We start from the raw sequence: 27,837 nt of genomic DNA, 5'->3' as shown, positions 1-27,837 counted from the left end.
CACACAAGGGCTTTTCTTAAAAAGGTAAAGTAAGTGATTTTTGCCTAGCGAAAGTCTTTTTAATACTTTGAAAAGCATGGACCCTTGACCCCAATTAAAATTTCCTTTGCCACCTTCCTTTGCATTTTGTGAGCACATATACTTTGGCACCTTTGAAAAGAAACTTTAATAAATAAGGGAAAAAAAGAGAAACTCATTAGTGAACGGTAATAAATAACAATAACTTAAATCTCAATAAATATCTTCTCTATATTTCTGTATCTGAAACAGATGCATTGCATCGAGTAGCTTCTCTGGTCACTGGTGACCACGCATAACGGAGCTGGGGTGTATGTAACATCTGTCTCTCTGTAAACCGACAGCCCAGCGGCCTCCCTGCCCCGGTGCAGCTGGGGGCCTTCCCGCACGCTCTCCTGCAAGAATGCTGCCGAAAAACCACACTGGTTTCCTGTTTCCAAGGGCAGAAAGGAAATACCTTCAGGTTTGGTTTTAGTCATGAGGACAGCCTTTTTGGTTCCTAGCCAACTTCTTCCCACCCCACACACCATGTTCGAAATCAATCACCCACCGTTCCCCAAAATGCTGGTTGGAGTAAACCTCAGGCCTGAACCTTCCAGAGCAAAGGTTACTAACTCTCCTGGATCTTTGATTTTTTTTTTCTCCCCCTCCTTTCCGGGGTATGTCTCCACTGAGTGACAGAAAAATAAACCTCTCTTTGCTTTCAGCAGTAAAACAATGACAAGGAATGACACCAGGAGGGCCGTTTCCCTGGTGTCTCTAGACATGTGAAAGCAAACCACAGGAGATACACTGGTTTGGTTTCAAGTGCATCCGCGGCTGAGCCCGGGACCCATGGCGGTGGACTGTATCAGATGAAACGACGGCAACACCCAACCAGGGACACCGGCCCTGAGCTTCCGGTGACGTCAGCTGCCATCCGGGAGAAGGCGGACGGCTGTCTTTTCTCTCTCTCCTGTCCAGTTTTCTGTAGCTGGATCTCCCTCCACCAGGCTCCCACAATGGCTGCCTTCCTCCTCCTCTGCCTCCACGTCCTCCTCCTCCGCCTCCTTGGTCCTCATCTTCCACTCTGGGCAAACATTTTCTGGGAACCTTGGTCCCTTTCTTTGCACTGCAGCAGGAATGCAATACACAGCGGTCTCTGGAGCCGGAGTCAGATACATCCACACCTTTTAGCGGAATGCTTTCTTAGAATATGGTAAACCAGGTTATCATCTAAAAAGGACAGGTCGTCATCAAAGGCGATGGGTCTGCAACACGCCTGCCCGACTTTGTCACTCACCAGCCTTCTACTTTTGGATAAGTTTTTTAATATTTTGTCGTACATTGTTTCGGCTGCATCGCAGGAGCCGCTGCAGTACCTGAAAATGAGTTCCTCCTTGGTTTCGTAGCCCAAACCCAAGTCAGTGACGTTTAGATGCACGGCGGTGAGGACGCAGCCGCGATTTCGGCCCCTCTGGCCGCGCCGGCCTTTCCCTCTGGCACTCTCCGGGCTGGCGGCCGCCCCCTGCCGGTGCCGCTCTCTCCGAGGAAGCACGGCCATTTGTTTCTCTGGTGACCTTTTCAGCCTTCGAATGGTAGCTTGAATAAAATCCATGACATCATCAAACTGATCAGGGTAGTCCTCTGGCATATTTGCTGTGCAACAAGAAAACAGAGATGGACACATGAGGCGAGAGCAACGACCATTTCAAGGAGTCTCTAAGATCGGTCTCTCTGAAAGGCGACCCAGTATGGTCCCCCCCACCCCGCCCATGGTGAAACGACCCCTTCAGGGACCACTGTACACCCCCAAGGACAAAGGCCAAAAGGCACCCTCCAAGATTCCCAGGAAGGAAATTCAAGACTAACACGGGAGGGGGATGACACACTTCCTTGTGGAGAACAAATCCTTAGAAATGGAATTTCCACGTGGATGACGTCTGCCATTTTTAACAAGTCTATGTTGAGATGCTGATGGAGGGTCATTTCTTCTAATAAGGGTAACCTGCAGTCGGGGTTCTCAAATGTGTGGGCAGGACTGTGCTGGGATACTCGGGGGAAGATACAGGGACCTGGCCGACCCTTAGGGGGAAGTGTGGGAAGGGGCCAGGGAACCTGCACCAGTTTAAGGAGCCCTGGGGGAGTTCTGAGGTAAGTGGTCCCTGGGCCATACTTTGAGAAACCCTGTCTTAGAGGGTGAAAGAAGGATTACTCTTGGAAGACACTGCTGCTTTCACCTGGAATGTCAAGGTGAAAGTTGACATTCAGCTCCCTGAACTCCACCCTGACTTAACACTTCTGCCCTGCTGAGTGGAAGAACCATTTGGATAGATCACATGAAAAAGTCCTGATTTCAACTATGTTTTAAAACTTCCTTAAAAGACATTAAGAGACTGAAAAACAGCCCACTGTTCACTAATAAAGAGACTAATTTACCACTTCTTTGGATTAGCAGGACTTTAAAAATACAAGGTCAGATCATATGATGTTTACATGCATCACAGCAATACATGGAATGCAATGCTGCCTGTGGACAGGCGCGGTGGGGTCCTGCCTCTGCTGCAGGCTGTCACTACGATTCCCAATGGCTTTGGCTGCAAACAGGACAACACACATGCTTAGGAAGATCACATGGAGCAGTGACTGAGGTGATGCTTCTAGGGTATTGGAGACCTTTGGGCAAATGCATGACTTCAAGGTTTTTGGGCATTTTTGCTGTATTTCAAGCATTTGCTTCAGCTGATCAGGTAAGAGAAGAGAAACTATTTGAACAACTGAATACATTTCTAAAAGAGGAAAGTAATTCAAACGTCCATGAATTAGGCACTAGACCTTTTATGCTCCCCTCATCACTTTTCCAGGGCTTCCTTGGTGGCTCAGATGGTAAAGAATCTGCCTGCAATGTGGCAGATGTGGGTTTGATCCCTGGGTTGGGAAGATCCCTGAAGAAGGAAATGGCAACCTACTCCAGTATTCTTGCCTGGGACATTCCATGGACAGAGGAACCTGGTGGGCTACAGTCCATGGGGTCACAAAGAGTCGGACATGATCCCATTTTCAGGTAATTAGGATGTTTAGGGTTATACATTGTTTAGAAAAATATACCCCGAAAGAGTTGTGAGCAAGAGTGAACTTTTTTTTTTTTTTTTGCAAGACCATGGTAAAGCAGAGGATTACATTGTACCTAACCCATGTCAAACTGTTTTGTTATGAATGAATTGCTAAAACAGGTATCAGGTATCCTAGTGTGTAAGATATAATTCAACTAAGGCAACTTAACCATATCTATTCCTCTTTCTTACCTGTCTATACAGATAGCTAATACATAGTATTATCTATATTAGGGCAAAATATAGGACATATAGTAATGAAAAGAGCAGGGATGGTATGGAATTTCGTAATTCTAACTCTAAAATCTGGCACTGGGTGGTTCTGTGCACAGAGGTCTCGAAGCTGCTTCTACTGGTGTTTGGCCAGTCACCTCTTGCCTGGATAATCTCACCAGACCCGAGCCCCTGCATTCCCTTACCCTCCTTCAGTTTGTCTTGCACCTGGCAGCCAGAGCGATGCTCTTGAAATTGTGAATGCAGCTCATGTCCCTCCTCTGCTCCAAGCCCTCCAAAGTCCACACTGGCCTAAGGTCCTCCCCGACGCCCCCCACCCTCCACCCCAGTCCCAGCCTTTGTCACCGCTGACCTCGTGTTCGACCTCCCTCCTCCTTGCTGCCTCCCTTCCAGCTCCTCTGGCCTCCTCCCTGTTCCTCAAACACAGGGTTTCTCAACCTCAGCGCCACTGACACTGGGGCTGGCACATCCTTTGTTGTGGGTGTGTTTAAGGATGTTTAATTACACCCCTGGCCTCTACCCAGGAGACACCCGTACTAGCCTCCACCCCCATCCCAACGGTGACAAATGGAAGTGTCTCCAGATATGACCAGATGTCCCCTGGGGGCAAAATTGTCATGGCTGAGAACCGCATACATCAGACACGAACAGGCACTCGGCCTTTTGCTGGCTGTTCCCTCTACATAAACGCTGTTCCTACAGAGAACCCAGTGACTCACACTCACATCCCCTGCAAGTCTGCTCAAAAGTCACCGCGACCCAGCCCCACCTTGACCTCCCTGTTTCAAATTTGGTTCCTCCCAACCCCGAATCCAGATCCTCCTGCCCTCTTCCCCGCAGAGCATAATACTCAACCTCCTCCAACACACTGTCGAACTTTTCTCATGGTGACTATTTGTTGTCTGTCTTCTCTGAGCGAATGTCACCCCCAGGAGGCAGGGACCTCTGCTTGGCTTGTTCACCAATGGATCCTGGGAGCTTACAATAGGATCTGGTCCCTGGAGGCCGGCAATGGTTTTTTTTTGAACGACTTAGGTCACTTCACAAGGATAGAGAGTCCTTTTTATTTCTCAAGGGGACACTTGGGCTTCAGTTCAGCCACACTGTGATGAATTGAAAGTCTCCAAAATACACAGTCTCCATCACATGGGCAGCCCCAGTGCCCAGAAGTACAGTCATCTCCCACCTGAGAGCAAATAACTGTCTCAGAGCTGCCTCCCTTGCCAGCTTCCCCTGCACCTTTACAGTGTCAGCTCTTAAAGCCCACCTCATTCCGAGGATTCTGAAAGGCTCTGGCTCCGTGGGAGCAATGTTTCCTCCAGGAATACTGGGAGAGTGGGAGGGTATTTGGATTCAAAATTTCCTCTGAACCATTTTCTACCTGAGTCCCTTAGGAATCTTCTTTCCTTCCTTCCTTCCCACCTTTCTTTGTTCCTTCCTTCTGCCCTCCCTTTCTCCCTTCCTTTCCTTCTCTTTTCTTAAAATTAAAAAGAAAATTATTTCTTGGCTGTGTTGTGGGGCTTACTGGATCTTAGTTCCCAGAGCAGGGATTGAACCAAGGCCATGGCAGTAAAAGCACCAGGTCCTAATCACTGGATCACCAGGGAATTCCCTAAAAATTTTAAAAAATCACTCGATATTAAAGACATGAACTACTTATTTTGACAAATGAGTTGCTTGTGCTATTTGTGACTTTTTTTCAACAATAAGCTATATAAGAGAAAACTAGGTGTGCTTGATTTCAAAAACATGAACAGAAGTCTGAACTTCTAACTGATAAATTAGTGATTAGTCAAAATACAAAAAAAGAAAAAGCCTTTAGATTTCTGAAAAACAGTTTTACAAAAGGATCACATGATGGGATTCCTGGTTCTTTTTAAGAACTCTTGAATAGATCATTAAGTTAAGAACCTGGGAATATGGAAGCTAAAACTGATTAAGAATCAACTAAACTGATTAACAATCAACTAAAGATTAATCAGAAATGAGTTAATGTTAGTTGCTCAGTCGTGTCCAACTCTTTGCGACCCCATGGACAGTAGCCTGCCAGGCTCCTCTGCCCATGGGATTCTCAGCCAGGCTTCTCCAGGCAAGAATACTGGAGTGGATTACCATTTCCTCCTCCATGGAATCTTCCTGACCCAGGGATCGAACTCAGGTCTCCTGCATTGCAGGCAGACTTTTTACCATTTGAGCCATGAGGGAAGAAGCCCCAATAAATTAGTGATTAGTCAAAATACAAAAAAAAAAAAAAAAGCCTTCAAATTTCTAAAAGACTCTTTGTTTTACAAAAGGATTCACATGATGAAGTCTCTGGTTCTCTTTAAGACCACTTGAATAGATCATTAAGTTAAGAACCTGGGAACATGGAAGTTAAAACTGATTCAGTTGATTAAAACTGAATCAACTAAAGATTAATCAGAAATGAGGATGAAATATTACTGAAAGTTTAACATAAACGGGAAAACATTCAAGTTCAAAAGTTCAGCTTACACTAGTTTAGACTCATTAATTTATCATGATAAATTACATTCTTTTTACTAGAGTTATAATGATGATTTGAATCAGCATTTATAATGTTTTATTAATTGCCCGACAATTTCAAAGTTCCAGAAAAACACTGTCCCTCCTTTTTATGACATTTCGACTGTATGCCTTTGTCCACTGGCTTTGCTTGCCAGGTAAAATATAGAATACCAAGTTAAATTTGAATTTCAGATAATTAGCAAGTGAATTTTTAGCGTAAGCAATCCTCAGTAATGATTGGGACATACTTATCTTTCACCGTGAGGATGTTTAACTCCTTTTTCTTTATCTTAATTTCTACTTGGCTTCCTTGGGGTGATGTGTGTAGCAATGTGGGTGCACTGGTCATTTGTGCTTTGGGGTGAGGTGGTGAATGGATCATTAAGCTTGAATTAAAAGTCTTTCGGACACTGGGGAAGCAGTCAATCCATGTTCCCGGTGTTAAACTGAAGAGAGCAGCTATGAGAACTTCTCCCTTCATGGGACATCTCCCTCATAACTTGTTGTTAAGGTGGAAATATTTATTTAAGCCTCAAGTTCAGGACATAGGCAATTCTAATTAAACTGAAGGGATTCCGCCCTCCCCATCCTCTTCTCCTTCTTGAAGAATAGAGTAAAACAATAAATATTTATGCTGAAAGTTGTACATGGATATGAATTTTGGAAACTAGAAAAGGGCAACATGATATTTTCCAAACCACAGAGCAAAGAGGCCTGTCTCTTCCAATGGAAAATTCCTAATCCCAGGCCTTTTGCTGCTGACTGAGTTCATTTCTAGAGAGACCTCCATTTATCAACACAAGGTATTTGTGGGGTGTGTTGGGAGCCATGCATCTCACTGAGCCAATCTTTAGCATCCTGCAGAGGCCCAGTTTACTTGCACAGCCCAGGCAAGTAAACGCCCCAGCAGGAACCAAGAAACCCATGGCTGCCTCCATGTTCCTGGAATTCACTGAGCAAAGTGGAAAGAAAGGGGCTTGCATTTGGATTAGTTCCCCAAATGAAGACTTGATGTCATATCACTTTCTTCATCCTATAAAGGGCTTGGCAGCATGTCAGCTACACAAATGGCCCTTGTTAGTAAGAACTTTGACAGTAAAATACTGCAAACCACAAAAGAGGAGCATCGTTTTGAAAAAACAGGTCAAACACTTGCTCATTTCCCAGACCCACTTGGAGGCTCGATCTCGGAAAATACGGACATCTAAAAGCTAAAGTTTTTGAAAAATCAAAATGCTCAAATGCATTTAAGTCATCCTTTTAGTGTGCAACTAAATATTTTGGCATTATTCTATTTAAAATATTTAAACTTTGATGTGTCCTTCACATAAACAATGTTATTTAAACAAGTGAAACCTTGTACTGGGCCAGACTCCGGGAACAAACCAAACTATTCACTCCCCAGACTTAGCCTTCCTCAATTATGGGAAAAAAACAATAATGCTACCCCAGGAACAAAGGCCTGGGATACTGACTATCTTGTAAAGTTAATTGAGTTTTTATAGGAACAATGGTGAGACCTAGGAGTACTCCTTGTAATAGCCAAACTAAAAAGCACATAATTCAAAACATTATCTTGGCTAGACTGGCATTTAGTGGACAAAGTTTTCTGTTAAATGTTAGATTTCTCTTAAAAAAAAGAGTACAGGTTAATGATACTTTAATCAAAGAGGTCATTTTAGATTCCTATTGGATGGTCGCCCTCCTCTCCCCGGCCGGGTTTCTGAGCTACTTTTCAGCCAGTCTTCCGCCCAGGGGCCCCGGAGGGAGCCCACAAGCTCAAGGTTGTGCACAGAGTAGTGAGGATGTGACCCCTTACCTAGAGTGGGAGGGGTCTCTGTGGGGCCCAGAGAAGAGGGGCCAGGACTCTGGTACCTGCAGAGGGCCTCTTGGATAGGAGCTGTCTTCCAGGCCAGAGCCAGCCTCAAGGATGCAGGAGTGCTGGAGAGAAGACCCAGATGTTCCTTGTTCTGGGGCTCCTGCCTCTATGTTTCACTGGAAATCACCCAGCTGCTGGGTACTGGATGGGCAAGAGTTAATACGCTGAGGTCCACAGACGTGACCTACGGCCTGAGCCAGGGCCACACAGGTGAGATGCGCATCTTCAACCAGCACCCGGGAGCCCTCGCTCCAGACAGTGCCCAGTTCTGGGGTGGGCTCGACCCTGGATACAAGGCCTAAGATGCTGCGTCTGGGGGCGCTGGGGGGCTGGGCAGCCCACCCTCACGTGTGGAGCCTCCCCTGAAAGACGGTCTACAAAAGGAGGCGAGTGGAAACTGCCTGGGCAGGGGAGGACATATACTCTGATACTCACTGCCCACCTGAAGCCCAGGTAAAGTACAAACTGCTCTGTAGACCAAGTGTATGGAAAAGAGAAGTTCTCTCTCTGTGTATGTGTATACTCATGCACACATATACACACATGTATGTGCGTATATACATATACACTTCTATGTGATTCTGCATGCTGTGCTCGGTTCTGTCTGACTCTTTGCAACCCTGGGGACTGTAGCCCACCAGGCTTCTCTGTCCATGGGATTCTCCAGGCAAGAATACTGGAGTGGGTTGCCATGCCCTCCTCCAGGGGATCTTCCCAACCCAGGGACTGAACCCGCATCTCCTGTATCTCCTGAAATGGCAGGCGGATTTTTTTATCCCTGAGTCATCCAGGAAAGACCAACACATACATACATGCACGTCTGTATGAAAAGAAAAGATCAGCCTAAGATTTATATAACCTCTCAAGAGAATTCCCAACTAATGTCATTCTTTAGAATGTTATTTTTACTTTTCAATAATGTACAAATATGATTTTCTTTCACTAATATTGAAATAAGAACTACATGGTAGAGCCTCACCTTTAAAATTCCTCATATTACAAATGGCATCATCCTGTATTATAAGCGATCGCTTCCTTGGTGTACTTAATAGTCACAAGAGAAAGGTCCCAACCTGAACTTGAACCCCAATGACATCCCTGCAAGGTTAAAACAGGGGTCGCATAGTATCTGTACTTTATAGAGCAGGAAACTGAGGCTCAGAGAAGATAAATATCTATCCACCCAAGGTCACGTGGCTCATAAAAGTGCACTCAGTCGGTTTGGTTTCAAAGCTCAGACTGGTTCCAAGTGCTCCTAGCTGCCTATCTGTGTTTAAGTAAAAATTCCATGTGGTGCAGCTTGTCTGCTCTCAGCCTGTGGCAACTTACTCTGGAAGGAGGGCAAGGTATGCTGACTCCCCCTGCATGCATTTATCACATTCAGAACACGAAGGGAGAAACACTTTCCATTGAAAAGTTCAGCAGGCATGGAGGTGCATTAAGTAAATTCTGAAGTTAGGCTGCCACGGGCCACAGAATACAGTATATTGTCTCCAAAAAGGGAAAAGCATGCGGGTCAGGGGCACCTCTCCCAGCTCCTGGGTCTTGCATGTCACTCCAAGGCAGAACTGGCAGTTTCCCAGTAAAAACCGGAAAACCGGCAGCCAAGGGCGGCGGCAGATTCAGACAGAGAGGCCTGTCTCCGGAAGCTCCTCAAACTCACACTGGCGCCAAGTGACAAAGTCTCACTGCAGAGTTGGAGAGGACAGAGCCTGGGATTCCATCCGGGGTCAGTCCCTGCTCAGCCTTGCAACCTTGGACTAGGCAATCCTTCTGAGGTCGCCTATCCCTCTGGGGTGGGAGGGGGGCTCCCCAGTGCTGACACCCTAAGATGTGGACAGTCTTGAGTCTCAGTGGGAAACCCCTGCCCCACACTCATCTCTAGTCACCCCCATCAGGGAGAGGACCACCTCTGCTGATGTCCCAGCGCTATTCTGCTCAGCCGCCACCATTGTGGCCCCAGGAGACCCCACGAGAGGTTCTAGCAGTCCTAAATGTTTTTTGTTTGCCTCTTGTCTCAACATCTTGGTTACTTTTGAAATAACCAAGTGTCACCTTCCTATGTCGTCTTTAGGAGAGGTGAAGGGATATGTACAGAGGGCCGTGTATCTGAGTCTCAAAATATCCAGGTTCTTGCAGGAGGCAGCCTTACATTTCAGTCTCCACCTGGAAAGGCAGAGATGGAGCCCATCATCTCTGAGAGCACAAAGACACCAACAGGCTATGCTCCTCCAGCCCTTCTCACCCAAATGGCCAACAAAATCGGTTTTATTTTTCAAAATAAAACATGTTCTCAAAATCTCTGTTTTATTCATTTATGATTTTGCTGCTTCTATCATATGTAGGTCACACTTTGACCAATGTCACACATACTTATGAGCTATACCATGTCTGGACTGTTTATTCTACAATTTAAGAAAACATGCTTAGGTCTTAGAACTCAGAGGCTAGAATCATCCACGGCAACCGCTGCCAAATGGATTGTGAGAGTCCCATAGCTTGTCTTGGGAACTGTGCACCTTGTTTTTAATCTGACCTTCCGTGACCTCTGAAATGTACAGTGTTGGTCCGGGAGGATGTTCCAGTTCTCCGAAAAATTCAAAGTTCTGTCATCTGCTATTTAAAAGTTTCGATTTTGCCACTCAATTGAAATCATTTTAAAAAAGCGCCCATGGGTCCCTAAGCAGTAGATTGCTGAGGTTATCTTGCACTATGTAATGACTCCCCTGGCCTTCCTATTTTGGACAGAGTATTCACCTAGCATTAGATAGGCCATCCTGGTCACTTCAAGAAGGGTCCACGGCATCTATTCTATGAACAGTCACCAGCTGAGGCCATTTACTAAGTCATTGTGACCACTGCTGGAGTTACTGGAGTTACTCTTCGTGACCAGTGGCTGGCTGGTAATAAAACATGACATGGGTTTATTTGTAAAGTATTTGTGTTATAAAAACACCAGTGTTTTGTCGTTTAAAAAAGTATTTCTGGATCCTCTCAAGGCAGAAGAAAAGACCAACCAGTTCAAAATTCAGAAAAAGGAGTTCTGGATATACTGTTAAAGGCCACTTAATCCAACCAAAATGCCATTTTATTTACCATCTCTGCCTACTTTGACCAACATCACACATACTTCTTAGAAATACCATTTCTTGACTATTTATCCTACAATTTAACTAAGAAAACTTATCATCATTGTAATTGAAATTACTCCATGAATACAAATAGCTCAAAAACTTTCACTCAGGAAAGATGGACTATATTCATTTTGTTATTCAGATTCCAATTGCTCTGATTTCCACCTATGTGGTCCATGCTCTTATTATAGTGATGTTAATAATTTTATGGTAATACAGAAATGGCTCCCCTGAGGGGAAAAATGTTCATTCTTCTGCTTTTAAGTCAGGAAAACACCCAGTAGGGTGTCCATTTGTCAGCTAATCCATGAATACCTGGTGTGAGCTGAAAGCACTGCACAGCCAGCTGTAAACACCTCACACTCAAGAGTGCACACCAGGGGCCCTGCTACTGTCCTTACAAAACACTTTATGGGGAGGGTGAGAAAGTTACCCAGTGAAACTAAGCACACACAAAAGGAAAATATCCCTTGTGGTATTATCAGAGGTGGGTGGTTTTTCAGAGGAAACCCCAGAGGAACCTGGAAAGCAAAGGAACCTTACTCCCTCCTTCCCAAAAGGCCCTGTCTGCAGTCCGAGGGGCCTGGCAATTACGATGGGGCCTGCATCCAACTTTCCTGGGCCCTTCCCCAGGGCCAGCTGAGCACTGCTGTTGTCATTTGGCTGCTCAGTCATGTCCAGCTCTTTGCGACCCTATGGACTGTAGCCCGCCTGGCTCCTCTGTCTATGGGATTTTCCAGGCAACAATACTGGAGTGGGGTGCCATCTCCTTCTCCAGGGGATCTTCTTGACCCAAGGATCAAACCTGGGTCTCCTGCATTGGCAGGAGGATGCTTTACCACTGAGCCACCTGGGAAGCTATTAACTGAGCATTGGGTAGAAGGAACTCGAAGGGCCGGAGAGACCTGGGCAAGAAGAGGAAGGACTGAAAAGCTGAAAGGAGAATAAAGAAGGTAAAAGGGAAGTGTTCTCTATCATTCCAGCCTGCCTGATGGATTCCTGCCATCAGAGTGAAGAGGGGCTCTCTACCCCTCAGTGAATGACTTCACTGGACTCTCAAAGACTCTTCAGGAAATTAGCTAGAAGTATCATTCAAGCCAGTCAATCCTAAAGGAAATCAGTTCTGACTATTCATTGGAAGGATTGACACTGAAGCTGAAGCTCCAAGACTTTGGCCACCTGATAAGAAGAGCTGACTCATTGGAAAAGACTCTGATGCTGGGAAAGATTGAAGGCAGGAAGAGAAGGGGATGACAGAGGATGAGATGGCTGGATGGCAGCACTAACACAATGGACATGAGTTTGAGCAAACTCCAGGAGATAGTGAAGGACAGGGAAGTCTAGCGTGCTGCAGTCCATGGGGTTGCAAAGAGTCAGACACGATTTAGCAACTGAACAACAATCATTCAAAACCAGCTGCATTCAAAACCTCCACTCGACTTTTCTCCTCCCTGACCTTCTGACATAGAAGGAGAGTTATGCAGCAGCGCGGTGTACTGGCAGGAAGTGGTCATGTGGTCCCAAGGTAAGTGTTGGGTTAGGCTTTCCCAAGTCTAGTCTGACTGGGTTGCCTATAACTTTGTGCAGCCCCGACCTCCCCCTAAAATGGGGATCATTACTTGGAATGGGAGAAAAGATTTTAGCTTAGAGCCTGGAGGCATTTAACAAATGGCCCACAAAGTCAGGCCTATGGTTTTCACAGCTGATGATGATCCTTCATCAACATTACTCTAGAGGAAGCAGTGTGAAGATCAACTCGGCTGGCTCATGGACAGAATGTACCCTGAAGGGGACGAGACACTGGCCCCTTGCTCATCCAGCGTGTCCCACAGAGCAGAAGGCCTGGGGGCCCTGGCATGGTAGTCTGTGGGCAGAAGGAGCAGACCCATCTTGGGAGTCTGGGCTGCTTCTTCCCTCTTCCTAGGAATGCCCTCAAATTAACTACACAAACATCAACTGACTCCATGAACAATATTTTGTGTTCACCATGGCATTGGTCAGTGTCTTCAGACTGTGGCATGTATCCCTCAGGGAGGCAGTATGTGAGGGCTTTCTAGAGTCTACGGGGAGTTTTAGAAGAATCCATGTCCAGATCCTCAACTTCCACATGTGCTGCATTCTAAGCCCGGTCCACAGACAAATACTCCTGCAGCCAGTTTTACGGTCACCCTTGGACTTCCTCAGACAGATGCACTTCTTGCCCATCTCATTCATTTTACCACAAGGCACTGTCTGGTGGATAGATACCTGTAAGGACAGTCCGGGTGTGCAAGGCTCCTTGGGCTAAACTGGTGCTGGTGACTCATGATGTGAAGACACGTCATCATGAACACAGTGTTCCAAAGATGTGAACCTGAATCTAATCAAGTGCCAACAATCCCACAAATGCAACCCGAGCGGCAGTCTGCAGAACCGCAGGCAAGACAGCCTAGACTTCTCAAAATGTTGTAGGGGGAAAAAAGGGTTGGGAGCTAATTCCAGATTAAAGGAGAATGAACAGACACAACAGTCAAATGCAATTTGTGACCCCTGATTAAGGAGAAAAACTATGAAGGAGATTCTTGCCAATTGAGGAGATGTGATTATGGACTATCTATTGGATAACAGTATTGTACAAATGTTAAGTTTCCTGAGACTGATAACTGTACTGTGGTTACATAAGGTAATGTCCTTGCTCCTAGAAGGTTCACACTAAACTATTTATTGTTAGATTTGAAAGTAATTCTCAAATGGTTTAGAAAAAAATAAATGAAGCAAAATGCTAACAAGAAGTCCATCTTGGTGAAAAAGACCCATGGGTATTCAGTTTACTATGAATATTTTACTGAGGAAAAGTCCCATATGAATAAATCAAGACATATCAAACTGGGTGGTTCCATATTTCATTCTGGCCAGGCAGGCATGGCAAGGCATGCTCTGCTTGTCGGTCCATCCACCCATCCATCTATTCATCTTACAATTAGGATTCAAAAGGTAGTGGTTGCCATAGAGGCAGGCTAACATGTGTATTTGAAATGAAAATGAAGTTGGACCTTTTCTGATGAAAAAAATCAATGTATTTGAGCTGATACATTTGGATAATTTCCCACAAATTGAATAAGCTAAATTTGCAGCTCCAAAGTTTTGCCAAAAGTATTGAAGCACATGTCTAGCTGCCAAATGGGCTGGAAATTACTTCTGCTACAACTATTTAAAACTTGTTGGAAAATTACAGATGTTACCTTAGGAGTGTATGCTAGTTTTTCAACATAATTTTGTAGGTTTACATGAAAAAAAGTTTTAAGACTTTCAAAAGTAGGCCTTCCAACTTAGTTATCCTATAAAATCATTAAAAAGTGGGTTTTATCTCTACTGAGTTAACCAGTTGATTCTCAGTGGAGACCTAAGATCTGCTTATACAAACCCACTCCCATTCCCGTAGAGGGGACTGTGCTGGCTGTGGGCTGTTGCCCTTGGCTTCCCATGTGGACACTCCCTTCCCTGGGCAGAAGAGAAGCCAGCTGAGAACAAGCACCCCCCTGAAGGCCTCCAGTATTCGAGGAGACCTCACTTTGTCCCAAAGAGTTAGGGAGCCTTCCCTCATTGCAAAAAGCATCGATAGTTTAGGAGTGTGTGAAGAAATGCATGTTTCTCTTCCTAAAATGTCCTGATTTGGATTCTGAAGTATCATGAATAAAATAACCCTAGGTCCACTCTGGCCCAAACAGAGATCAAAGAAAGGGCCTGGAGGAAATATAATACTCCTTGCTTCGGCTAATTGATTTTCCTAGAAATTAATCTTTCAGATAGTGAATGTATTTTTCGCAAGTCAAGATTTGTGTTTTCTTAATCTACTAATATGAGAGTGCAGTCTGTATTAAGCCAAAATTACCAGTTTGGGGACTGGAAGTTTGGGGTTTGAATTCTGGCTTCATCACTTACTAAATCTGTGACCCTGAGTAAATCTCTAGGTCTCATTGCTTCATCTGTACAATAGGGATACATAACATCTCTTACCCAGTAGAGCTCAAACTTACTCGATTTTAGGCCAATACATGAAATCCATTTAAAAATAGCAAATGCTGGAGAGGGTGTGGAGAAAAGAGAACCCTCCTACACGGTTGGTAAAGGAATGTAAATTGGTACAGCCACTGTGGAAAACAATATGGAGTTTCCTGAAAAAACTAACAGTTGAGTTGCTGTATGATCCAGCGGATCCCTATTTTCATAGCAGCGCTATTCACAATGGCCAAGAAATGGAGACAGCCTAAATGTCCATCGACAGATGAATGGATAAAGAGGACATGGTGTGCACACGCGTGCGCACTCACACACACACACACACACACACACACACGGAGGAATACTACTCAGCCATAAAAAGAATGGAATAATGCCATTTGCAGCACCATGGCTAGACCTAGAGATAATCATACTAAGTGAAGTAAGTCAGAAAGAGAAAGACTAACAACTATGATATCACTGATGTGGAATCTAAAATATGACACAAATGAACGTATCCATGAAACAAACAGATTCACAGATGTAGAGAACAGACCTGTAGTTACCAGGGGGCGGGGTGTTGGGGGAAGATGGGCTAGGAATGTGGAGTTAGCAGATGCAAACTATTATACATAGAATGGATAAACAACAAAGTCCTACTCCATAGTTCAGTTCAGTTCAGTTGCTCAGTCATGTCTGACTCTTTACGACCCCATGAACTGCAGCACGCCAGGTCTCCCTGTCCATCACCAACTCCTGGAGTTCACTCTATAGTACAGGGAATTATATTAAATATCCTGTGATAAACCATAAGGGAAAAGAATATTAAAAAAGAATACATATATGTGTGTATAATTGAATCACTTTGTTGTACAGCAGAAATTAATACAACATGATAAATCAACTATACTCAATAAATTAAAAAACCCTATTTGTTAAAAATTGGGTTACTACGTGAAAAGCAGAGATGTAGTGATACTAACTTTATTTTTTGTTTTTATTTTATTTATTTTTAATTGAAGTATAGTTGATATTTATATTCTTTATGTATCTACTCTTCTTCAGGTTTTCATTATATAGTTATTACAAGATATTGAATATAGTTCTTTGTGCTATACAGTAGGTCCTTGTTGGTTATCTGTTTTATATATATTAGTGTGTATCTGTCAGTACCAAACTCCTAGTTTACCCCCTCCCACCTCTCCCTTTTGGTAACCATAAGTTTGTTTTCTAAGTCTGTGAGTCTATTTCTGTTTTGTAAATAAGTTTATTTGTATGATACTAACTTTAAATTTTTATTTGTATCTTTTCACTTGTTAACAGGTTGATTCAATTATGCCCACGCCTACACACTTTTTAAAAATAAGGGCACAGCCTATGCTATAGACTCATGAAGCCTGGGGCTTGAATAATTTTTGCAGCAAGAAAGCTTAGCAGTGAGATCCCACTTGCTGCCACCTGCCTGCTTGAGATACCCCAGTGGCACCCCGCTGCCATCAGAAACAGAGCAAGCACCTTCTTTTCCTGGATTTTACAGCATCTCATAATCTGGGTATCACCTACAGAGATAGCCTAAATTTCACACCACTTCCCGCCACCTGTTCTCAGTACTTGGCGACTGGTCTGGCCTCCTCCTTGTATCCACCACCTGCCCCTTCCCCTTTTCGTGATCACAAACTTGCCTATGCTTCTCCTTGGTCTGGAATGTGCCCTTTTTCCTTTTCCTTCCTTTCCTAATGCACATCTTTCAAGTGCTAGCTCAAATCCTCCCTCTCCCTCGAATTGTTTCCTGCTATGATCTCCAAATCCTAGTGACTTCATCCCTAGGAATTCTTACCATGACCACAGCTAATGCACACGCCTCGGTAGACATAGCTATCTGTTGGACTGACAGTCCGCCCACCCACCCACCCACCCATCTGCCTATCCATAGTTTACAACTAGATCATAAGCTATTTAAGTTCACAATTTTGCCTTTTAGATGCCCACACAGCACCTAGAGCATGAAAGATATTTAATACTTGCTTCCTGATTGAGCTCAAGTGATTAAATAATATGTTTTAATTGAATAAAGAGGCTATGGACCATTAAGTGCTAAGTAAACCAAGAAGAAAGGGACATTTGGAAGGGAAAATGCTAGAGAGCTTTTATTTTTCTATCAGTGAAAGGAGAATCTTCTGAGAATAATTCTTTGGCTGTTGGATCAGCCTGAGGTCCTAAGACTGGCCAATTCATATTAAGCCTGAAATAGATTTCTCTAAACAGCAACAGTTTGAAATAGGTCTTCAGACTGAGGCCAGAATGAGATGTTGGTCTCAGATCTTGAGTGAGGAATCAGTGTTTCCTAAAAGCCTGACGTGGGATTTCTTGATTCCAAGCACCTCCTCCCAAATGGCAGAGCCCCCTTCCAACTTAGGGACCTTATTACAGTATTGTCTGTTCCTATAGTCCCTAAAATAATAATACAAAAAATAGATGGACAGAGCTTATTTATTCTGAACTCTATATCCCACAACATTAGATTTGAAAGCCTAACATTTAACTACCTTGTTGCATTAGAAGGTTTCTTAGCTGGATAACAACAAGCTGAAAGTTTACTAAATTCACTAACAGTCTTCTGCTGGGTTTGTGAAGCAGCTTGAATTAAATATCCAGGTGGGATCACTTAAAACAGAAATGCTCTATCTCAAGACAGGGAGCCTCCAGCTCACAGCTTCCTTGATCTCTTACATGTAAGGATCTTATGGTGTCCTGGCTCCCTTCTCCCCATAGGGGACGAGGGTCTCCCTAACACGACCATGGGAATCTGGTGGGAAAAATTCCGTAGGAGCTATGTGGGCTCAGCAAATGGGGAAGGGAAGGAGCTGCGAAACCTGGGAAGAGCCAGGGGGAGCTGACCCTGGGGCAGAATCCCACGCAAGGCTGGCCCGACTGACTGACCCGACTGACTGACCGTGGGGCCCAAAATAGCCTCCCCGCAAGGCCTGCATTTCTTCCCCTCTCTGTACTTTGTTGAGCTGCTTGAAATTCCACCATTTAGAGCAATGTCTTGGCAGAGGCCGAACTGAAAGCCTGGGACGGGAGAAAAGGCACTCACCGGGTGCGGGTTGGGAACAGCAGCGTGGCAAGTACTAATGGTTGCTTATGGGGCACGGGCTTAACAAAGCATTGCCTCATGTAACTCTGTTCCCAGCAGCCCCGGGAGGCAGGATGAATAGTGTTCCTATGTCACAGATGAGGAACCTGAGGTTTGGGAGCTGTTAAGTAACAGCTGAGTGGTCAGGCTGACTGAACCGACGTGAACTTGAGCTCTTGCTTGTTCAAACTATGACTTCTCGCTGTGTCCCCCTTCTGCAGATTATGGGAAATGACAACCTGGGAAGAGACTCCAGCTTCACAATATGGTGAATCATATCTCAAATTGATCAAGGTTACATAGAGTTTTGTGGGCTAGTCTGAGAACTTGATGGCTTGATTTGCAAGATTGTTTCTCTAGGAAATTTTGTGACTTGCTGCCAAACCGGTAGAATGGAACCCCATGATATTACAATGCATTGTGGATTACTTGCAATTATAATTTAGTGCTCAGTGTTTCTAGTTGTTTTCTGGTCACACAAAAAGGCCCTCTTCTGACCAAGGTTTTAGTTTACAATGCCACCAAATTGCCCCACACCCTGTACCTTTATTACATAGTACATTTTGTGAGGACAGGGGCTTTTGTCTGTGTACTGAGGATTCCCTAGCCCCTACGACAGTGTCTGGCACACACAGGCACACATTAATTACTTGTTGAATGAATAAGTGCTTTTAGATCACAATGTTTTAAAAGGCACGTGCATTTTATGCTTTGTGAAACACATTTAGAGTTATTATGCACAGCTGAGATCTGGTATATGACTATGATTAACAAACCTTTAAAAACTTCAAGCAACCCTGTGCAACACAGTTTTATTCATTAGTTGAAAACTATCCTCCCATATAAAGTGTTTTCTCCTAGGTAGCAAGACTGAACGCTCTGCAATTCAGGGGTTTAGAGAAACACGGGTTCTGGCTTCAGCAATCTTCCTCCTGCCATCATGGAACCCCTGGCACTTTGGATAAACTGCTTTACATCTTTAGGCCTGGGAATTTTAGGGGCTACCTTTCAGCTCTAAAATGCTATGGCATCTGTGCACAAGACCTATTTTCACCTTTTACATGCCTCAGGCCTGCTCTAATCACACGTTAGTGAAGACACAGGTAAAAAGCACAATGATAAAATACAAAGACGGTGAAACGGAAAAGTCTTGGATGACCTGAAAGGAAAACTACAAGTCTTTAAGTTTAGACAAGTTTGAAGCTGCTACAAGAAGCAGCCACAGCCCATGAACTTTATCGTCAACCTCTGTGCAGACAAGTGGGCCAGTTACAAATTCTACTTGGTTAGTTCAAAACGTGATAGTGGTAGGAACAAGATTCTGGCTGCTGCATTTACATCAGAACCAGCAGAATACATGTGATCTCAAGGGTGAATGTGTAGACAGGGTGCAGTCCAGTCCCCTTTGAACAGCACAGAATGACTGACTCAGGTAGCACGAAAGAGCCTTTGCTCAATCACTAAGTTCCAAGCATTCCAAGAAGAGGGATCAGTATTTATGGTACTTTCTATTTTCAAATGATGAGTGACTTAATGTTTTCTGCATAAGCCTTAACTGCACGGTGCACAGTGCAGGATATAAATGTCAGCACTGTGACAGGGGCATGTTGACACTGGTTGAGTGTTCAAAGTCTGCACATTGTCTTTATCCTGCCTTCCCCGCACTGACAACTTGCTACCGAATTGAACATACCTGGAAAGAAGTCAATTTGGCTTAGAATGCAGCTCACTTTCTCTTTGGGAACATTTCTCTTTCAAGGATCTATTGGGTCTTCCCATAGATAAAACAGAATCGGGTGTGCTCTGCTGGTTCAAATGTAAATACAGTAGTCAGAATCTTGTCCATTGATACTACTGATACTACTGATGACTTAGTATCAGTTTTGGAAAAAACCTCCCTTCCCCCACAACTCCCCCCACCCCAGTCAATAAGATTAATGTTACCTTGCTTGCTTTGTGACTGGCTGGACCTTACATGAGGCACAGATTTTCTTAGGGTATTATCAAGGCATAGGGATTCACCTGACTGCACGTTAGACTCACCTGGGGAACACCTAAATCTCTAGTTGCCCAGGCCACACCCCAAGCCAATGAGATCAGAATCTCTCTGGGAGAGGCCCAGCACCAGTAGTCACTAGAGCTCACCAGGTGAGTCCAGTAAGCAGGGGTCTTATGAGTCTTTTCCCAAAGGAAGGTTAGGGTGGAGCGTGAAGGTTGGGGTTGACCAAATCTCAGTCACTGGCGTTTTGGAGTGGCCAGGCCTTCCTTTACTGTACAGTTGTAAACTGTTCATTGAGTTTGGCAGTAAGAAATTTGTCTGACGTGACAAAATTAGCCAAAAGCAGAGCCAGAAGCAGGAGTCAGCATTAAATAAGCCTAGGTAGACAGGATACTAATATGCTTATTAAATTTCCATGAACTAATCAGCTTCATAATCAGGCACAGCCATTATTCCTCCAGAGTGCCTTGGTGAGAAAACTATTACCTTTCACTGGGTTCCTGTTCCTCTGACCTAGGCTGTTTGAATGAAAAGCCATTTAGCCTTCATGGGTACTGTTCTGAAGATTATGGCACTAAAGCGCATTTTAAGTCTCTACTGGAGAAACATTATATACACTAGGATAGAAATTTGTGGCTGAAACCAAAACCTTTAAAAATAGGTTTATACAACTAACTGCCATACACTCTTGGAACAGTTACTTCAAGGGATCAAACTGTGTTCTCTAACCCTAAGTCACTCTTGAAGACTTCATTTGTCTTAGAAAAATGCACTTTTTCTTGGGACTTCAGGAAGAAGATGCTTTTATTGTAATCAAGCATAAGATAAGCACATCACATTTCCTGGGCTACTTTTAGCCCAAGGCCACAGGTTTGGGGGACTCCAGCATACAGCTGACTTTGGAACCCTTTCAGTGGTGCCTATGATCACAATAATTTTCAAATGCAGAATAGGGTAACAGAAATGGGGAGTAGCCAGCATGGTTATGGCTACGGCTTACTGCTGCTTTAGTTTGGGGTTGTGCAAATTTTCTTTTCCTCGCCAGTAATCTCTAACTTGTGATGAAGCATATTCTGCTTTACGCAATAGATAAACTTCTCAAGAGCAGAGGGTAAATTATATCAAATCATAGTTGACATGCCCTGATAAACCGCTGAGACATTTTTGAGAGGCAAATCGCAGATTTATTTTCTAATATGAATAATCTAGTCTTAAGAGTTAACATTGTCATTTGTGTAGTGAACTACAATTTTGTGTTTTTTCCCCCTAGCCCCAGCCCAGCACTATTTATCACTTTCTTTCTAGAACCGGAACTTTCCTGAACAGACTTGACACTGCCCAGATGCTTGTTCTGGAAATCAAGGCTTTTCTGTGTTTTCTCTGACTCTGGCATGGTTTTGTGAAACCTCAGCCTCTTCCCTTGCAAGGGCAGTTTAGGATGGAAAGGCAATTGTTCTCAGAGTTCAGCAGAGCCAGGCACACCCAAACAGAGATAGAGGGCTTTGGAACAAAACACGGGTGTGAGTGTGTGAGTGTGTGTGTGTGTGAGTGTGTGTGTGTGAGTGTGTGTGTGTGTGTGTGTGTGTGTGTGTGTGTGTGTGTGATGGGGAGGCAAAGAAAAGAAAACAACTGTGTGTTTTCCTGTGGTGGTGGTGGGGAAAACAGCTGTTGATCGGAATCTAAATGAGCAGCAGAAAAGTGTGTTACCCTGTGTGTTGGGCAAAGCCAGCGCGTGCCATATACAGACTAAGTGTTGCAGCCTTGGGGCACCAGTTGGTTACGGCGCACCGGGAGGGGGCTTCGGCGCCTGCGCGGCTCTTCCCTGGGAGGCCACTCTGCGGCCGTGGCTGACTTGGGGGTGCGTGCGGGCGGCGGGTGGGGTGACCCCTGCGGGGAGGGAACGGTTCTTACAGTCACTGCTCAGCGCGAAGGGCGCGCGGCGGCGGCCGAGGGAGCGGTCTTCGGCGGGCGCCTCGGGAGGCCTCTTACCGGCGGGCAGCGGGAAGGCGGACGCGGTGTGGAGCAGCACCAGGCAGACAGCCACGACATCCCATAACTTCATCTTAGAGTCCCGTCCGGCGGCGGCACCTGTGCAGGCGGGCGGGCGGGGGCGCAGAACCCGGGAGAGCACATTAGGCCTGGATGTTGGGGCCCGCGCGGGTCCCCGGGGCTCCCCTCCAGACTTGGCACCGCCCTCCTTCCGGACCGCTGCGGCCGGGCGCTTCCCCGGGCACCCCCACCCTTCTTTCCTTCCCAGCTCCCTGCCTGTCCCCGCTCCGGGGTGCGCCTCTCCGGCTTCCAACTGACAACTGCCTTTTTCTTCCGCCATCGGATCCCAGGATTTCGGGGCAGGGCTGCTTCCCAATACGACGACAGCAGTACTGGCGCGCAACCCCATCCCCATTCTGGGGGGCGACCGGGCAACCCTCACCCTGTGCTCCCGCCCCGTCCAGCAGCTCCCACAGGAACCCCCCCCCCGACCCCGCCCCGGAGAACGAGCCCTGAACCCAAGCAAGAGACCAGCCCTCCCGGGGTCCTGATCCTGTCCTCAGCTAGGCAGGGGCAGGCTCAGTGGCACCACGAACCCCGCCCAAGCTTCATTCCTGCCATTTCAATTAGTGTTTTGTCGTCGGAACAAGAAGCCAGTGGGGACTTAAAGACTTTGAGGCTGTCCAGGAATATCTGTGTTAAGCTCCTGAACTTTCCAAAGTTTCAACTCGGTTTAAAATACTACTTCCACTTCTTAAGGTTATGAATGTTAACATATGAAAAGGCCTAACCTCGTTCAATAAATGCTTTAGCGTTACAGTTAGGGAGGGATTGCCTCGGTCTTGAAAATGTTCGTGGTGTACTCGAATACCCTCTTTATTTTTGCATTTTTGCAAGATTCTGGCCTTAAATCCTTTCCCCTCGCAGAGGGGTTTCGAGCTCCCCAAGCTGGGTCACAGTCACTCCTGGAGGATCGTACCCTGTCGGGGACGCTACGCAGGAGCGCGGGCACCAGAAGGTCTAGACCGGGAAAGGGCGCACGGTGGGGGCTCAGCTCCTCTTAGGGGGCTCCGTTTGGCTTCTCAATCCTCGCACCCCTAGAAAGGAGGGTCACGCAGTTGAGGGCGGGTGAGAAAAAGGGTACCCTCAACTCAGGGCCCAACTTCACGCAATAAGGAGGCGGGGGTGGGGGGGAGACCCGGGCACCTTGAGGTGAGTCCCCAATGCCAGCGTTCTAATTTCCAAGGGCATTCTAAAGTGGAAATTACGAGATTCATGCAGTTGATTATCCCCGTTCCTCCAAGTAAAAGAGATTCTTGGGAAAAGCTCCTTGAACTTTTTCAGTGGAAGAGAGTAAGGCAGTTCCCAGATAAAAGTAAAAACCTCGACCCCATTCCTCTCCATCAGTCGCCAGGAGCTCCCGCCTCCCTTCCAGCAAACGCCCCCACCCCCATCTCTACCCAGAACGCCCGCCGGGTTCCGGTGTAGGCCACCCCGGGAAGCGTTTAATTCGACTGCCACCTCCCACCGCTGTGGAGACGAATGCATTTTCCATCCCTTGGGCGTCTGTTTGTTCGCTACGCAGCTGTTGGGCTCGGGGAGTCTGTAGGGACCACAAACTCCTAAACCCTGCGGCTCCCGGCGCTCCATGCCCCTCTGGCTGGTTTACAAACCCGGGGAAAAGGAAAGGCTCTGGGTTGAGGCGCTGGGACTCCCAGGCAACACCTCACCCAGGCCGTGCAAAACAAGCCCTGCGAGGCGCTCGAGCAGGGACGAGGGAACGCGAGGCCTCCCGTCCCCTCGGCCCGGGTGCCCGATCCCAGGCGCGTGCGAACTGTCTGGCTGCCCAGAGGGGCAGGGAGGCGCGCGGTTAATGCGCTGTCCCAAATCGCGGTGCCCGCCGGCAGGAAGCGACAGAGGCACCAGGTTTCCCTTCCGCATTAAGAGGGTTTTTCCTTTTTTTTTTTTTTCCTTTTTTCTGCTTGGCAGGAGGAGGGCTTTTTAAATTGGACGTGGAGATCCTCAATTAGAAGTGTGACAAAGCTGGCAAAAGAGGACATAGAGGAAAACTCCCCGCCTTATCCAAAGGAGGCTCCCGCCCCCGCCCTCCGCCGGGTGAAAACAGCTCGCCCATCTCAGGCGGGCGAGAAGGGCGCCTTCTTCCCTCTGAGCACCGCCCGCGCAGGCTGCAGTCAGAGCCGCTTTGTAGTTCCCGGTATTTGCCGGGCGGAGGGAGTCTGGAGGCTGAGCGTTCACAGCGGTCTACGGGGAGGTTTTTCCCAAATCCCTGTGGGGTCCCCACATCCCCACCCCCAACACACCCAGCGGCTTCCCTGTCGGTCTCTTTATCTCTTTATCAAAGCACATCTGTCCGCAACCGGCAGCCTCTGTTACGCGCCAACTGCCCAAGGCGCTGCCACATGCGGTAATAAACAAGCTCTCCTTCTCCGCTAGGTGCCCCCGCACACGTTCCGGTACCCTACAGGCTGGTCCCTCTCTGCGTCCGGCAGAGCAAAAGGGGAGGTCGCGGGCACCGGCACCTGGTGATCCTCAGGCCTGGGGCGGAAAAGACGGATGCCCCAGGGAGCCGGACTGCGGGACTCGCCGCCGGGCGCTTCTGAGTTCCCAGCACCAGGGGGCACCAGAAACCGCCGGAGTCCCGAAGCGCCCACGCGGCCGGACGGCTGCCTTGCCACTTTAAGTATAGAACCGCTGCACGAACGCTCTCCACAACCCCTCAATTCTCTCCGAATCCAAATTACCCCCCGGAACTTTTGGATGTCCTCACCAGCATCCCCGCTGTTCATCCTCTCCTACCGCTCTTCATCCTCTCTCCCGGATTTTTCTCTACCCGCTTCACTTAAGCTGGTTTCTCGGCAACCTGGTTTTTGAACTCCCCCTCCCTCCCCCGCGTCTCGGTGACAGCCTCACCGCGGGTAAGCGCTCCCGCCGCCAGTGCCCCCGCACTTTCCCGTGTCTGGCAGGCTGGGAGGTTTGCCCTCGAGATCCAGGTCTCAGGAGGAGAAAAAGGGAGGCGGGAGTGGGTGGGTGGGGGCGCGCTGTAACTCGGAGGCTTTCTTTTGGAATACGGACAGAAGTTGCGGAAAGATGTATTGCTTTTTTTCAGCTGTTCCTTGTGTCCTGAACTGACAGTGGTACTCAGTTGGGCCCAAGACCGCGGTAGGGAAAAGAATGAGCGACGCTTCCTGCAGACAGTCTGGGAATGGGTCAAGGGCCCGATGCCGTGTTTCAGATCCAGAGTGCACCCGAACCCCTTGCGAGAATGGGCTGGGGACGCTGCGGGCTCCTCGGACACCTGACACTTGTTGAAAAGGCGCTACTGTCCTTGAACCTTGCCAAAGCGAAGATATGGCGAAACTCAGTGCAAACCCGGTGGCGGCGGGGCGGAAGCCCAGAAGCTCGCATTGGAGCTTTGCGGGTAGAGGTGCGTGCGCGAGGTTAGCAGCAGCATCTCTTCCTTGGAATACTTAAGTGAACATCGAAAATACTATGCAAGAGTCGAGTGCGCTCTAACATATACGCGGCAGCGCCCAGGAGAGTTGTGTTTGCCCCCACCAATGAGCAAAAATCTTGCGAGCACGGGGTTGGGCAGCTCCCCCGGAGCGCGCGCGTCTGCTCTGCAGACCGGTTTGCCACCGCCGAAACCAGGGAGGCGCCAGAAGGCTGGGGAGGTCCGCGGAAAGTTATTTCCCGCCCCGAGAGGGGCTGGAAACCAAAAAGCGGCGAAATCATCCCTGAGGTTGTGCAAGGTAGTGGTGGAGAGTGTTAACTGGGGAGGTGGCACAGAGTGCAGGAGAAAAGCGGTCATTCAAATCATCACTTAGATGGCGTAGGGAAGACCTTGAGGCTCGAGAGTCTGTTGGAGACGGAGACCCAGCTCCTGGGCTATCCCGGAAGCCCCTCTCTTAACCTCGACGCGGATGGTTAGTTGGAATTGCGGGCTCATGCAAGTAACCGGGTTCAGAAAAGGGCGAGGAATGTAGATTTGCAAGACGGCTCCAGAGGAGGTGAGCGCTCTGTTTTTAGGTCCTCAGCACCTTTAGCAGCAGCCCCTCCCGGGGCCTACACTTTCCCTCGGAACAGACCAAAACAAGTTACACCCCAGTAATGATATCTATGCAGCAGCGCCTCCACAGAGGACCCAACTTTGGCAGTGGTGGGTTCAAAGACGATCCCAGCCCGGTACCTTCCCGGGACTTGACGGAAGAGCGCCCCGCCGAGTCGGGGAGGGAAACTGTCCCTGTTGAATACTCCGGGGTCTAGAGGCATGAGGGACCCCAGAGATCTTTGCCCACGTGGAAAGGCAAACTGCCCCTCTGCAAGGCCAGCCTGTCTCCAGTTCAACTTTTCTCTCTCCTCTGTCTTCCCAGTGTCTCGGTTCCCTCTTAGTCTCTTCCCTTTCTAGTCCCACTGCCCGTTCTGAGGTCCAGCCGCGCCCCCCTCTGTCTCCAGCGCCCCGCAGCCCGCCGCGCCCGCCTCCCCTCAGGCCCTCTCCCCTACTCACCTCGGATCCGGTCTCCGCAGACCCCCAGCTGGACATTAACTCCAGGAGCCCCGAGTCCCAGCCAGGAGACCCATCCGGGCCGAGGGCAGGAGCGCGGAGCCCCGCCCAGCAGGTTAGGGGCACGAGTTCGCAATCCTGGGGCCGTTCCCGGCAGGGAGGGCACGCAGGAGGCGGCGGCCAAGGCTCCAGCCGCCGCCGCCGCCGCCGTGAGAAGGGCGAGGGATGCCGACAGCTCCCTCGCCGGCTCCCTGCACCCCCAGAAGGCGAGGTCCGAGCAGCCGCCGCTGCCTTGGTTGGGGGGTGACAGGGCTGCGCGCGCCGCGCTCTCAGCCGGGGCAGCGCGGGCGCGGGGCGCGGCGGGCGCTTCAGCGGCGGCGGCCGCGCTCTGCGCCTTCTTGGGGCGCCGCGCCGCAGAGCACGAGACAGGCCGGGCTGATGCTGCCGCCGGAGCTGAGGTCTGGCCTGGAAATCCGAACGAGACACCACGTCAACCGGCGCCGAGAGTCCCGCGAAGACATGAGGGCGCCAGGAGCGCAGGCTGGTCCTGGAGAGCCCGGGCCGGGGGCCGGGGTGGGGGAGGGGAGGCGCGGGGCCCCGGGAGGAGGGGTCGAGCGGCGGCGGTGGCGGGGAGGGAAAGGAGAACAGCGAGGAGGCGCCCGAGCTCCCGAAGCGGGGGGCTCCGGGTGCGAGTGGGTGACGCGAGGCGCCCCTCCCCGGGGTGCAGGGAGAGAGCGCTCAGCGCGTGGAGACGCGGCCGGGCTCGCGCTTTCTCCTCGCCGGGAAGATCCGGAGGAATGTGCGGAGATCTGCGCGGACCAACCGAAGGGAGAAATCTGAACTTGACCGCGGCGCCCGCGCCCGGCTTCGCCCTCGCGCCTAGCTCTCTGAGCCGGGGCTGTGTCGAGTGGAGGGCTGCACTGGGCTTTCCTTCCACCTCGATGTCTAGCTCTCTGGCTTTTCTGCAGGGCAGAAGGCAGTGGCGAGGAGAGCTGCTGCTGGCCGGAGTTCTCCAGCACTACGAAGGAGAGATGTGCAGCGGCCCAGGGAGGGAAGCTGAGTGTTTGCCAGGGGACGCTGAGACTGGGGCAGAATTTATAGGGCTCTCACTCCGTGACGTGCCCTCCAGTGGCTTTTCTGATTCGCTTTCTGACCTAAACACACATTAGTTTAGCCCCCATGCTAGGGCCAACACGGTCTCCACATATCTGCTGGCTGAAGTCAGAGGCTTTGCATATCATGTATTACACGGCAGGCAATGAAGAAGGCTTCTGAGGCTGGCCGCTCCTCGGTCCTAGGCTCCATTTTCATGCTGTTGTAATATAAT

The 27,837-nt window shown here is 48.1% G+C and overlaps 1 protein-coding gene across 5 annotated transcripts; it reads right to left on the bottom strand.

Moving 5' to 3' along the window:
- Positions 1 to 571: 571 nt before the first annotated feature.
- GDNF (glial cell derived neurotrophic factor) lies at positions 572 to 26,986 on the bottom strand. 5 transcript variants are annotated; one of them, XM_070357626.1, is made up of 4 exons: positions 26,514 to 26,654; positions 22,968 to 23,085; positions 21,911 to 22,087; positions 572 to 1,656 (listed from the first exon to the last, which is right to left on the bottom strand). In XM_070357626.1, the coding sequence occupies exons 3-4, from the start codon at positions 22,059 to 22,061 to the stop codon at positions 1,172 to 1,174; spliced, it is 636 nt and encodes a 211-aa protein (XP_070213727.1). In that variant the 5' UTR covers positions 22,062 to 22,087; positions 22,968 to 23,085; positions 26,514 to 26,654; the 3' UTR covers positions 572 to 1,171. The 5 variants fall into 5 exon arrangements, with proteins under 5 accessions (XP_070213727.1, XP_070213728.1, XP_005898596.2 ...); XM_070357627.1 differs by having other exon boundaries at positions 21,989 to 22,087; XM_005898534.2 differs by lacking the exon at positions 22,968 to 23,085 and having other exon boundaries at positions 26,514 to 26,986.
- Positions 26,987 to 27,837: the final 851 nt, after the last annotated feature.

The sequence above is a fragment of the Bos mutus genome, chromosome 20 (assembly GCF_027580195.1).
Source record: "Bos mutus isolate GX-2022 chromosome 20, NWIPB_WYAK_1.1, whole genome shotgun sequence".
Classification (NCBI taxonomy): domain Eukaryota; kingdom Metazoa; phylum Chordata; class Mammalia; order Artiodactyla; family Bovidae; genus Bos; species Bos mutus.
This window is presented reverse-complemented; position numbering and strand designations above follow the sequence as displayed.